Consider the following 13434-nt stretch of genomic DNA (forward strand, 5'->3'; position numbering starts at 1 on the left):
AAATTGCTAGGAGAGGTCACACAAGCCCTGTCAGTAATTTATATCTTGGCATAAATGAATCTAGCTGACCTTTCCCTGAGAATGGGTTTTTATACAGGGGAAACATAAGTAGACATTAGCAACATACTCAGATACCACACTTCAGGATACACAAAGATCTTTCATGTATATCATACCATATGATCCTAACTCTTAGAATGAGCAGGAAGCAATGAGGTAGAAAAAGATGAAACTAGAGAACAAAAGGCAAATACTGCCCATTTCACAATTTTACCCACAGTTCCCCACCCCACTAGCCCAACCATCTCCCCCAACCTGTTGCCCACTGGCCTCTCTATTCCCAGCCCTCCTGATCTTCTACTCTGTGGCCTAAGTGCATGATTTTTCTTTTTTCATTCTCAAAGCCACATTCAATCTCCATTTTTCATTGCTCTGTGTCCCCCACTTCATATCACCATGTTAGTCCAGGAAAGGTAAATAGCCTATAAAAACCCTTCCTAGCAATTAGATTCCTACCTGAAAGCTATGAGATTTTTACACCAATTGCAACTATTGGCTCATTCAAGAAAAATATTCAGAAGTAAAAATAAACCAAAATTCTTAGAATGAGAAATATATCATTACTACAGAAATTTAATTAAAACTCTAACATTTTAAACTCATTTTCTGCTATACAGAAATTTGGGGTAAGAAATTAATAAAAGACAAATGAGCAATAAAATTAATCAAAATATCAGGATTTATTATTTAGACATGTATAAGGTTTTATAGACATTGAATCATTTGCAGTCAGCAGTCAACCTGCAACATACCTGTGGCTTTCTTCCACAACCTAAGGTGAAACTTACTGATTTTCCATGAATTTGATTAAGTATCAAAGTCCCTGTTGGTTAATAAATATGCTAGAGTTTGACCTATAGCTTAGTCGGTTCAAATAAAATCTGACTTGAAGTGATTGCTGATATTCTTCTTTTAAATAAGCCTTGAATGGAGTAATATTAATCTATGTTTTAAAACGTGTGTCAATATTGTGAAGTTGCTACTTTAAAAAAAAATCATCGGGCTTCCTTGGTGGCGCAGTGGTTGAGAATCCGCCTGCTGATGCAGGGAACACGGGTTCGTGCCCCGGTCTGGGAAGATCCCACGTGCCGCGGAGCGGCTGGGCCCGTGAGCCATGGCCGCTGAGCCTGCGCATCCGGAGCCTGTGCTCCGCAAGGGGAGAGGCCACAACAGTGAGAGGCCACAACAGTGAGAGGCCCGCGTACCACAAAAAAAAAAAAAAAAAAAAAAAAAATCATCACCCAGGAATATGTAAGCAGAAATACTAATGCTTTGCTACCCTAAAATTTGTCAGGTCTTTGTATATTACCCTACCTACATAAAATGGTAAAACTGTCATTCTAAATTTGTTGAACACATATTATGTGAATACCTACTATGTGCCCGACTTTACACTGAATCCTGTGAATAAAAACATGGGAAGGACTAACCAATTAGGTTAAAGAATGAGGCCAGGGCTTCCCTGGTGGCGCAGTTGTTGAGAGTCCGCCTTCCGATGCAGGGGACACAGGTTCGTGCCCCGGTCTGGGAAGATCCCACATGCCGCGGAGCGGCTAGGCCCGTGAGCCATGGCCGCTGAGCCTGTGCGTCCAGAGCCTGTGCTCCGCAACGGGAGAGGCCACAACGGTGAGAGGCCCGCGTACTGCAAAAAAAAAAAAAAAGTGCCTCCTTGGTGAGAGGGTACCCTAGAAAAATACATCTATTCAAAAACAGAGGATACAAACAAAAAATGTGTCTGGGTTCCAAGTGGGAAATCGTCTTCCCTGAGAATGTACAACCACAGGGTCATGCTTCATGTGGGTTTAGATTCCAATTTATATTATTCATATGCTCTGGAATGCTTACACATGAAAAATTAACACACACACCAAAAAAAGATTCATGCTAGAGATATCTCTGAGGCATTTGGTAGAAGCAAACAGAAACTTGCTCTGGAAGGTATAGTTTCAAATCAGGCTCCATAAAATTCCCAAAATTAAAACTTACATTCTAAAAGGTCAAAAGCCATGAATACATGACCAATAATAAGCAAGAATCAGAATAAACAAAAGAACTTAAGATATTAAAAAGCTGATAAAGATAATCATATAAATATTTTTAATGGATATAAAAAAAGAAGCCCCAAAACACGAGATCAAGGTATTACAAAGAACAGATGGATTTGAAAATAAACTAAAACAAACTTCAAGAAATTAAAAATACATGATTAAGCTTAAAAATTCAATGGATGGATTAAAGAGCAGATCTGCCATAGTATAAGAAAGAATTTGAAAATTAGAAAATACATGTTAAAAATTCCCCAGCATGAAGCACAGAGAAATAAATGAATTTAAAAAAAAATTTTTAAGAGATATGAAGGATAGAAAAGTTCAACAGACATTTAACTGCACTTTGAGGATGACAAAATAGAAAAAAAATGCAGGCAATATTTGAAACATGTGAAAACACAATGGCTAAGAAGTTTAAAAAAAAAAATGAAACATACAAATCCTTTTATCTTTTTATCTTATTTATCTTTCTAGTCTCCAGAAAGATAAATAAGTCCATACCTAGGGGAGTAATAGTAGATACCAAAGACACAGGGAAAAAAAAATAAAGCGACCAGAGAAAAATATCTAAACTAGACAACCCACACTGGAATGAATATTGGGTTTACAAAAGCCTTCTCACTGGCAGCGAGAGAGGCCACAAGTATCTAAAACATAAAACTATAAAACTTTCAGAAGAGGGCTTCCCTGGTGGCACAGTGGTTGAGAGTCCGCCTGCCGATGCAGGGGACACGGGTTCGTGCCCCGGTCCGGGAAGATCCCACATGCCACGGGGCAGCTGGGCCCGTGAGCCACGGCCGCTGAGCCTGCGCATCTGGAGCCTGTGCTCCGCAACGGGAGAGGCCACAACAGTGAGAGGCCCGAGTACCAACAAAAAAAAAAAAAAAAAGAAAAAAAGAAAAAAAGAAAAAAAATCTGTCAGAAGAAAAAATAGGAAAAAATCTTTGGGAATTTGGGTTAGACAAAGTGTTCTTAGATACAAGCAAAAAACACAATCTTCAAAAGAAAAAAAATTGATAAATTGCACTTAAAATTTTAAATGCTCTTTAAAAGACAGTTAAAAGAATGAAAAGTCAAGCTATAGACTGGGAGAAAATATTTGCAAATCATATATCTGACAAAAAACTCTATCTAGAATATATAAAGAACTCTCAAAAGTCAACAATGAGTAAACAAATACAACTTAGAGTGTAAGTCAGAAAAACAAATATTGTATATTAACCCATACATGTGGAATCTAGAAAAATCGTACAGATGAACCGGTTTGCAAGGCAGAAATAGAGCCACAGGTGTAGAGAACAAATGTATGGACACCAAGGGGGGATGAGGGGTGGTGGTGGGATGAACTGGGAGATTGGGATTGACATATATACACTAATATGTATAAAATAGATAACTAATGAGAACCTGCAGTATAGCACAGGGAACTCCACTTCGCTGTACAGTAGAAACTAACACAACACTGTAAAACAACTATACCCCAATTAAAAACAATTTTTTTTTGAACATACACTTTCCAAAAAAGATATGTGGATTGCAAATAAGCACATAAAAATATACTTAACATTATTAGTCACCAAGGAAATTTGAGTTAAAACCACAATGAGATACTGCTGTATACATATTAGAATGGCTTTAAAAAAAACAGACAATATCAACTGCTGGTGAGTATGCAAAGCAGCTGGAACTCTCATACATTTCTGGTGGGAAGAGAAAACAGTTTGACAGTTTCTTATAGTTAAACATACACTTACCATACAACCCAGCAATCCCACTCCTAGGTATTTACCCAAGAGAAGTAAAATCCTATTTCCCACCACACCCCGAAAATCAGTATGCAAATATTTACAGCAGCCTTATTCATAATCACCAAAATCTGCAAACAACCCAAATGTTCCTGACTGGGGAATGAATAAGCAAACTGTGGTTTACCCACACAATGGAACAGTACTAGCAATAAAAAGGCTTGAACTACTGATACAAGCAACAACATAGATGTGTCTCAAATGCATTGTGTCAACAGACAAAAGCCAACCGCAAAAGCTACATATCTTTTTTTAATCCCATTCATGTGGAATGGAATTAAACCTTCTGGAAAAGGAAAAGCTATTGGGACAGAGAACAGATCAGAAGTTTCCAGGGATTAAGAGTAGGAGAGATTGTTTATAAAGGGGCATCATGAGGGAATTTTTGAGAGGTAATGATGGAACTGTTCTATATCTTGATTGTGATAGTATCACTCTATGCATTTGCCAAACTCAGAACTATACACCAGAAAAGAGTGAATTTTACAGTATGTAAATTTTTTTAATTAGAAGCAAAGTCAATGAGATACAATGTTAATAGATGGGAAGATTTAATATCATAAAGTTAGAAATTCTCTCCAAATTAATCTATAAATTCAAAGCAATTTTAATCAAAACCCCAACAGTATTTTTCACAGGACTTGAAAAACTGTTCTAAAATATAAAAACAACAAAAAGCCAAGAATAGCTAGGACAGTCCTAGAAAAGAATATGATGAGAAGACCCATCCCACCAGATATCAAGAATTATTACAATGCTACAAGAGTTAACACACAGTATAGTAATGATGCAGGATTAGATGAAACAAAACAGACAGCTAAGCTAGAAACTGTATTTTACAAAGCTGCTTGCAGGTTGGGTTCTGGATGCATATTAGTTTCACCCAAATAGGTACATCTTCACAAAAGTTTTACCACAGAAATGAGGTAGAAGCCATCTTGCTAAGCTCCTGATACAAAACTGACAAGAAATATCAAAGGCAGTCATCTCTGCACATCCAGTCACCAGTTTTGTGGTTCTGAGGGATGTGTAGCAGTGTCAGAAGCAGCAACAGCAAAGCAGCAGCTTTCAGATCTCCGGATTTTGGATATGGTGGTGTGACCTGGGAACCAATAATCCAAGGGAAGTGCCCTCTCATGGTTTCGCTGGCCTTCCATTGATTTTTGAGGAACTGAATTTCTTGTATTCAATCCCTTTCTGCTGGAAATGTCTAGAAGGCTTTCTATTTCCAGCATTAAATCATGATAGACAAAAACTCTAAGAGTTTCATAATGCAGAGTTAGTCCGTAAGTCAAATGAATAAGTGAGAAAGGATTCACAAACTTGCAAGAAAATTTTTCACCCTAAGTTTCAAAATTTTTGTTTCCTACAACCTTAAAACAAATTATCCCCCATCACAGAGGGAAAAACAGATTCTTTAAAAAAACATCAAGTTTAGATATTTTAAGAAAAGAAAAAGACCAGTTAATGTACCTACTAAACATATACCATGTGGTTTTTATCCAAACTCTATTTTTTTAATTACTGAATCTTTTTCATAATAAGAGTCAATGGTGGCATAGTAGATGTTGGAATACAAAGCTTTCTTATGAAAGAAGAAAAGTTAATAAATGAGCATTAACAAAGTACAATAGTGAAAAAATAAGCCATAACTCCCCCCCAAGAAAAAAGAGGAGAAGGTAAAGAAGGAAACAGTATTTTCACATTAAATGATCTAAAGTAAAATCCAAGAAATCTATGAGTGCTCCCAGAACACACCCTTTAAAGATGAACCTTAGAATGGGATGTTAACAGCCTTGGTTTATCAATTGCTAGAGATCAGAAGAAGTAGTTTATATCATTTCTAAACAGCATAGTACCTTGAAGGATGCTGGTTCTGGTGAGAGCACCTCCAAAGAAGCATTTGAACCTCTGCTCCCATGACATGTTCTTGAATTTGAGGCTGGTTTTGAAATTCCATCTAAGTTTCCCTTTATAATATCCATTGATATCCTGAAACAAACAAAATTTCAAGCAAGTTATGACTTGTATGTTTAAATGTTTCATCAGTGTTAACAGGCAGTGAACTCAGAGCCTTTGTTATAAGGATTATGTCACTACCAAAGTCACAGTACCCTAATTTCATCAAAAGATGTCTGTGTCCATGGATCATTACATCTTATGTCACCGTAGGTGGAAAAAACATGCTGCCAGCATGTCAGACTCTGAAAGTGGCTAAAAAAGAATGCACATGTGAACACCATCTCAATGGCCTTCTGTGCCTCCAAGAGAAACAGTTACTGTGTATCGGCCTAAGAAGACACTTACGGAGCACCACACCGCTCAGCCAAGATTCATGCTTCATCATAATAATCTGCCAAGGCCTCTAGTTTCTTCGGGTTTTACCTTCCTTATTCTAGCTCAGCCTTTGGCCGGGGCTCTCTCTCAGCTCTGATTTTTCCTCTGCTCCTTGGTACTGCAATTTCATGGAGTACTTATCCCCAGGTGACGACTCTTCTATCAACCCTCCCCTTCTAAAACCCATGATTCTACTGTTGCCTTGAAACAACAGAGACCTGAACCTACTCCCTCTACTAGAGGGCCGGCTTTCACTATCTGGATACACATTGCCAATCTCTTTAACTATTTTTCATGTGACACCATCCATAAGACTCTCCAGTCTGGCTGCTCTATTCCTAGGACTATTTCCTGAAGCAGGAAATATTAGGCAGGATGGTTTAAACTAGTGGGAAAACTTGGGCACTGCTGGCACTTTGCTCCTTCCAAACTGTGCCCTTGGTCAGGACCATTCCAAATATGTTCAGTAATGCTTGGGGTATCATGCATGCCAAATAAAGCGGAAGAAAGAGAGAGAATTTCATAGTTTGACTTCTCAATACTTAGCTTTACATGTGAATGTATATCTTCCAACAAATCCTTTCCTAAATTCCTAGCAATTATAAATTAAACCATTTCTCTCATAACAGAATGAAGAAAGGCAATTGCCTCTGGCCCAGCAAGTGTAACAATGTCCTTTTCTTACCCTAAGAAATGACTCATCTTTCTTTCTTTTTTTGAACAGCTGAGGCAGAGTCCAAGGAAGCTTTGGACACAGGAGGAAGCCCAATCATGAACAACCCCATGCTCCTCCAAGGCACACAGAGCAGTAATATGATTTACCCTCCAACCATTCAGTGTGCCAAAGCTGAGGCTTAAAGGACAGTAGGTCAACTCTTTCCATCTCAGCAAATGAAAAAGGCAGTGATCTCAGCATTATTCAAACTCTGCAAAAGGGTTTTTGGCTCACTCAGGAAGGCACTGACATTATTATTGTGGGATGACAGATCGCCCTGGCCCGTCACATCGCCATCAAAAAGCTTAAGTCACTGAAAGGCCAAATGTCTTGTAATGCCCTAAACAGCCTGTCAAGGGAGACTTATTGTGCCTATAACAGAGGGAGCAATGAGATGGAAGCCTGTGCAGAGCCAGTAAAATACATGTCAGTAAAGGGAGAGACACAGGGAACCACCAATGGCATGGATCAACTAAAAGGCTCCAGAAATCTTTCCATTTGTTTTAGAAATAGGTCTGTTCTATTATGTTTGCTCATGAAAATAATAAATAAAATACAGTTTCCAGGATGGGTAGGGTTGTAACTAACAATCTTATGAATTTGGCCATGTAGAAAAAAGTATGGATAAAGGATACTGAATTAGGAACTTAAAGATGTTTTTGAGTATTTGAGAAGAAATCTCAATAGCCAGAGAGAAATTCCACACGAAAAATAAAGCACTGTACAAGAAAGCAAACAATCAAATGATAATACTTATATAAGTACTGAATTTAACTAAACACTGTGCCTTAATTACATTGAGTGTGTGTGAGGAGGAGTATGTAAAAGAAAAGGTAGTATAAAAAAGCTAATCTGTCCTAATAGGAAATCAAAGAGAATATTCAAAAATCAATAAAGCCAAACAATAGTTAAATAAGCACAATAGTTAAATAAGTTCAAGATATTTGCCCCTGAAAAATGTGACTAGAGACTGCTTCTTTTTTTTATTGTAAACGTTACAGTACAGTTTGACATATTTTACTATATTACTTTAATAAAAGTTAAAAAAAATTAATAGTAAATAAATATAAAATATGGAATCTTCAAGGGACTGGAAGGAAACATAGAGCTAATTTATATAATAATGAGGTTAATGACTCACTAAGCAGGATATCAAGAGCATAAGTCAAACAGGACGAAACTAATAGATTTGATTACATAACATTTAATGCTCTTGAATATCAAACCAAAAAAAGAACTCTAAATTAAAAGGTACATGAGAAAATGGAGAAAATATATGCAAAACAGATAATATACGAAAGGTTAAAAGGTTAATACATTTACACATTTAAAGAGCTCTTACCAATCAACAAGGGAAAGAAACATTCCAATAGAAAACTGACTAGGGGCATAGACAAGGAAGGAAAGAAGGAGGAAGGAAGTCAACACCTTGTTTTAAAAAACAAGTCCGATTTCTCTAATTAAAGAAATATACAGAGAAATATACAGAGAGGGACCTGACAGATGATCACAAGTCAAAGAAGTAACAGTGGTAGATTCTGTGTTGGTAGGTTCATGGACGTTCTTGTGTCTTTTTTCACCTTTTGCTTATCTGTATTTTCTGGTTTTCTATTAATCTTAAATTCATAATTAAAGAATTTATTTACTGAAGAAATTTTTCTGGAATATATTAAAAACATAAAAATCACCCCATATTCACCACCCTGAGCTAAACATTGCTGGCACATTTCCTTTCTATTTTTGCTTTTTATGTCTTTTCAACAAAATTGGATTCATATATTTCTCACTTAACATTACACGATAAACGTTTTCTTATTACATTACAGATACTTCTAAAATAGCATATCATTTACTTCTTGATATTCCATCAAATACATGGATATATGACCAGATTCTAAATTGTAACAAATCACTACTAAGACATACCAGCTTTTCATAACATTCATTTCAAGCAAGATTAATTTAAACTTTTTCAGAGAAATGCAACCACCATGAATGGTTTAAAACCAAAATGGGGACACATGGCTGCTGTAATCTGATGTTTTTAGATAAATGAAAGAATCAAAAGAAAATGAATCCTCCTCTGTTTAGTAATAACAAATAGCCAGCCTTTTTAAAAAGTAGAATTACACTTATTTTCATGATTTTAATATCTAAAAATTACTTATGGTAGTTTTTTTTTTAACTTTCTGTACTTGTTTATTATGTAAGAAATACTTGCCCTTGAGAGGGGAAAAAAATCAAATAATACAGAAGAATGTAAAAGTTTTTCAAGTCAAAATTACCCTCATCCCAAGAAAGATTTTTGTAGGTCTCACTTTTTTAGGCATATGCAAACTTTCTATCCTTTACCTCCCTACTCCTCCCCAACACAAACACACACAAATGGCATAGTGCTTCGCAACTTGCTTTTTTACACTTAATGTATTTCAAAGATTTTTCTATACCACCACATACAGATACACTTCATGCTTTCAAATGATGGCAAAGTATTTCATTGCATAGATGTAGCATTTTTTTAATCAGCTCACTTAGGTTGTATATGGAAGATTTGTTATTAAAAAACAATACAAAAATTTAGTCAAAATTGATCATAGGCCTAAAATAGAAAATTAAAACTATAAAATTTCTATAAAATATGTGTGATTGTGGGCTAGCAAAGATGTCTTAGATACAACATCAAAAGTATGATTCATAGGGCTTCCCTGGTGGCGCAGTGGTTGAGAGTCCGCCTGCCGATGCAGGGGACACGGGTTCGTGCCCCGGTCCGGGAGGATCCCGCATGCCGCAGAGCGGCTGGGCCCGTGAGCCATGGCCACTAAGCCTGCATGTCTGGAGCCTGTGCTCCGCAACAGGAGAGGCCACAACAGTGAGAGGCCCACGTACTGAAAAAAAAAACAAAAAACAAAAACTAACAATACCAAGTGCTGACAAAGTTGGCGCAACTGGAACTTTCATATATTGCCGATGAGAATGCAAAATGGGACAGCCGCGTTGCAAAACTGCCTGGCACTTTCTTACAATGTAAACATACACTTACCAGACGAGTCCACAATCTCACTCCTGGATATTCACCCAAGAAATGAACATTTATATTCACACAAAAACCTGTACATATAGCAGCTACATTAATAACTGCCAAAAACTGGGAACAATCCAAATGTCTCTCAACTAGACAATGGATAAGCAACTGTGGTACATCTATACAATGGAATGTTACTCAGCAATATAAGGGAACAAATTACTGATACAAAACATAGACAAATCTCAACTGCACAATGCTAAGTTGAAAGAAGCCAGATTCAAAAGGCTCCATAGTATTTGTTTCCAATTATATGACTTCTAGAAGACAAAACTATAGGGACAGAAAATTGATGACCATTACCAGGGCTGGCGGTAGGGAAGGGTTAACTACAAAAACAGTACTCGGGGATTTCAGAGGGAATGATGCAACTGTTTTATATCCTGATTGTGATGGTAATTACATAACTGTATGCAATTGTCAAAACTCATAGAACTGTAATATTAAAAGAGTAAATTTTACTGTATGTAAAGAATACCTCAATTTTAAGTTAACCTCTTTGTACAAATCTTTGCTTAATTATGTTTATATGCCCAGAAGATAAATTAGAATTTCTAAGTGAAAAAAATAAAGTTGCCATATGATCCAGCAATGCCACTCCTGGGCATATACCCAGACAAAACTATAATTCAAAAAGATACATGCACCTCTATGTTCAGAGCAGCACTATTTACAATAGCCAAGACGTGGAAACAACCTAGATGAATGGATAAAGAAGATGCGGTACATATATACAGTGGAATACTACTCAGCCATTAAAAAGAATGAAATAATGCCATTTGCAGCAACATGGATGGACCCAGAAATTATCTTACTAAGCGAAGTCAGAAAGAGAAAGACCATATATCACCTACGTGTGGAATCTAAAATACAACACAAAAGAACATATCTACAAAACAGAAAGAGACTCAGACATAAAGAACAGACTTGCGGTTGCCAAATGGGAAGCGGAGATAGGGGAGGGAAGGAATGGGAGTTTGGCATTAACAGAGGCAAACTATTATACATAGGATGGATAAACAACAATGTCCTACTGTATAGCACAGGGAACTATATTCGATATCCTGTGACAAACCATAATGGAAAAGAATACAGAAAAGAATATATATACATATAACTGAGTCACTTTGCCATGCAGAAGAAATTAACACAACACTGTAAATCAACTATATTTCAATAAAAAAATTTTTTAATTGCTGAGTCAAAGAACACTGTCTTTCAAATTTTGGTAGTCTGCCAACTGTCCTCCAAAAAGGTTGTACCAAACTACATTACTAACAACAGGGTACGCTGAGATGAAAGTGCCTGTTTCCCCACCTGGGCCAATCTGGTTATGTCAAAGCTTTTCATCTTTGTCAATCTGAGAAGTGTCAAAAGGTATCTGTGAGTGTGATCTACATTTCTTTAATTATGAGAGAAGTTGAGTCTCTAGTCAAATGTTTACTGCCCACCTTTAATTTTTTCTGTGAAATGCCTATTTGCATCCTTTGTCACTCAAATGGCAGATGATTAATTTGTAACACAAGTTCGAGATCTTAGGGGCTAGAAGGACATTGAGAGTCCTTGGTACGTGGTCTTACGGTCAGGAACGTTTACCGCCGTGTCCAGGAAATCCTGGCGACACACAGCCTTCAAGGAGACGGAAGCCTCTCCGGGGTCAGACCTGCATCTCTCTCCCAGGCCTGGCCAGCCTCTGCCTGAGTCCGACGCCCTGCCTGAGCCCGCCGCCCTGCTTGAGCCCGCCCTCTTATTGGCCCTGCCCCCTCTCCGGGCCCAGCACCCTGACACGACTCCGCCCCGCCCTCTCATTGGCTTGTCGCGCGGCGATAGAGTTCGCACCTAACCTGTGTGGTCCCTCACCTTCCGGGCGGAAACTGGGGGCTAGTGTCCAGTCGTCAGAGCATTGACACTCTCAGCGTCACCCACTCTTCCCCAAAGGGGAGGGGTCTTTACCGCCACCGCAGCTTCTGTGGACGAGGAAGAGGCCTCAGTTCAGAAGCCCTCCTGCCTCCCGGAACGCCGTTCCCTTGGCAACCAGAAGTACAACGCTGCCAGTCTCGCGATAAGGGAAAAGGGCTATACCATCCAGAAACGAGACATGGGGGCCCAGAAGCGGCAGAGCACCCAGCACTGTCGGAACCCCGGAGACCTCGGGCATCCCTGCCGTCTCCTCCGTCTTCCTGGCGGACCGTGGAGAGTGTGGAATGGTTTGTTCGTATTTAGGTTGAACTTGGAAAGAGGATATCTGGATGCTTGTATGGCTCTGTCCTTCTGTTAATACGATGCCTCGCGCGTCCGCTAATCCTCTCTGAACTCAGTTTCCTCCTCTGTAAAATGGGGTGATAACAATTGCTTCCTCACAACACTGTTGTGCAGCTCAAAAACATGTTATGTGAAGTTCTTAGCAAATGTTGGATGCCATGTAAATAAAAAATAGTAGTTTTGCCCAGATTGGGCTACAGTCCAAAAAAGGTAATAATTGCTATTTGCGCTTTCTTTCTTTTGTGGTTTTTGTAATTCTCAGCACGTGAAGACTATTTCCCTGGGTCCCTGAATTGATTTTCTTCATCCCCAGTACCATCAAATGTCTGCTTCTTCCAGTTTGAACAGAACCTTACAGTTTACAAGGCATTTTCACGTACATGGACCCTGTAGCCTCATTGTTTTAGGTGGTAAGATGTGTATTCTTTAAGTGTTTTTCAGCAGAGCAAATAGACAAAGGTTAAGTGAGTTGCTCGAAGAACCACAGCTACAATCTTAGTTGGTGGTGGGTGTAAAAACCTAGCTGTAAATGCCATCCATATACTGCTAAATCCTGTCTTTCTATCTCCAGCTCTGAACTCCACACTCTTTTATCTGACTACGTGACACCTTCACTTAGACATCTCCACTTCAATGTAAGAAGCACCTTAAACTTAAGATGTAAAAAAACAAACTTCTCCACAGTCCCCCCTCCACTCCACCTTCTTATCCATCTCAGTAAATGGTAACTGCATCCTGCCTGCCAGTCTCAGGCCAAAAACCTTGAAGTCATCCTCAATTCCTCTTCCTCTCACACTTTACAATCAGTTTATTATAAATCCTATCAGCTCTACATTCAAAATATATCCCGAATCCAACCACTTCTCACCACCATCCGTGCTTCCATTAAGGTCTGCGCTGACATCATCTCTTGCCCAGATTTTTGCAATAATCTCCTAACTGTTGACTTTCTTGGCCCTACTACTTTCAATCAGCAATCTGAATGATGCTTTCAAAGCCTAAGTCAAGGGCTTTCCTGGTGGCACAGTGGTTGGGAGTCTGCCTGCCGATGCAGGGGACACGGGTTCATGACCCGGTCCGGGAAGATCCCACATGCCACAGAGCGGCTAGGCCCGTGAGCCATGG

General features: G+C 38.6%; 1 protein-coding gene across 7 annotated transcripts in view; it reads right to left on the reverse strand.

Moving 5' to 3' along the window:
* Positions 1–13434, reverse strand: part of LOC131752238 (G-protein coupled receptor 176) — a 319400-nt gene that overhangs the window by 191235 nt on the left and 114731 nt on the right. For 6 of the 7 annotated variants that reach the window (XM_067028947.1, XM_067028944.1, XM_067028949.1 and 3 more), the window contains one exon: positions 5773–5905. In XM_067028947.1, coding sequence (XP_066885048.1) covers positions 5773–5905 — 133 coding nt within the window. Of the gene's footprint in view, positions 1–5772; positions 5906–11907; positions 12084–13434 lie in introns of those variants that run through there. The other variant, XM_059056415.2, reaches the window with a different exon arrangement.

The sequence above is a fragment of the Kogia breviceps genome, chromosome 3, assembly GCF_026419965.1.
Source record: "Kogia breviceps isolate mKogBre1 chromosome 3, mKogBre1 haplotype 1, whole genome shotgun sequence".
In the NCBI taxonomy this organism is placed as follows: Eukaryota; Metazoa; Chordata; class Mammalia; order Artiodactyla; family Physeteridae; genus Kogia; species Kogia breviceps.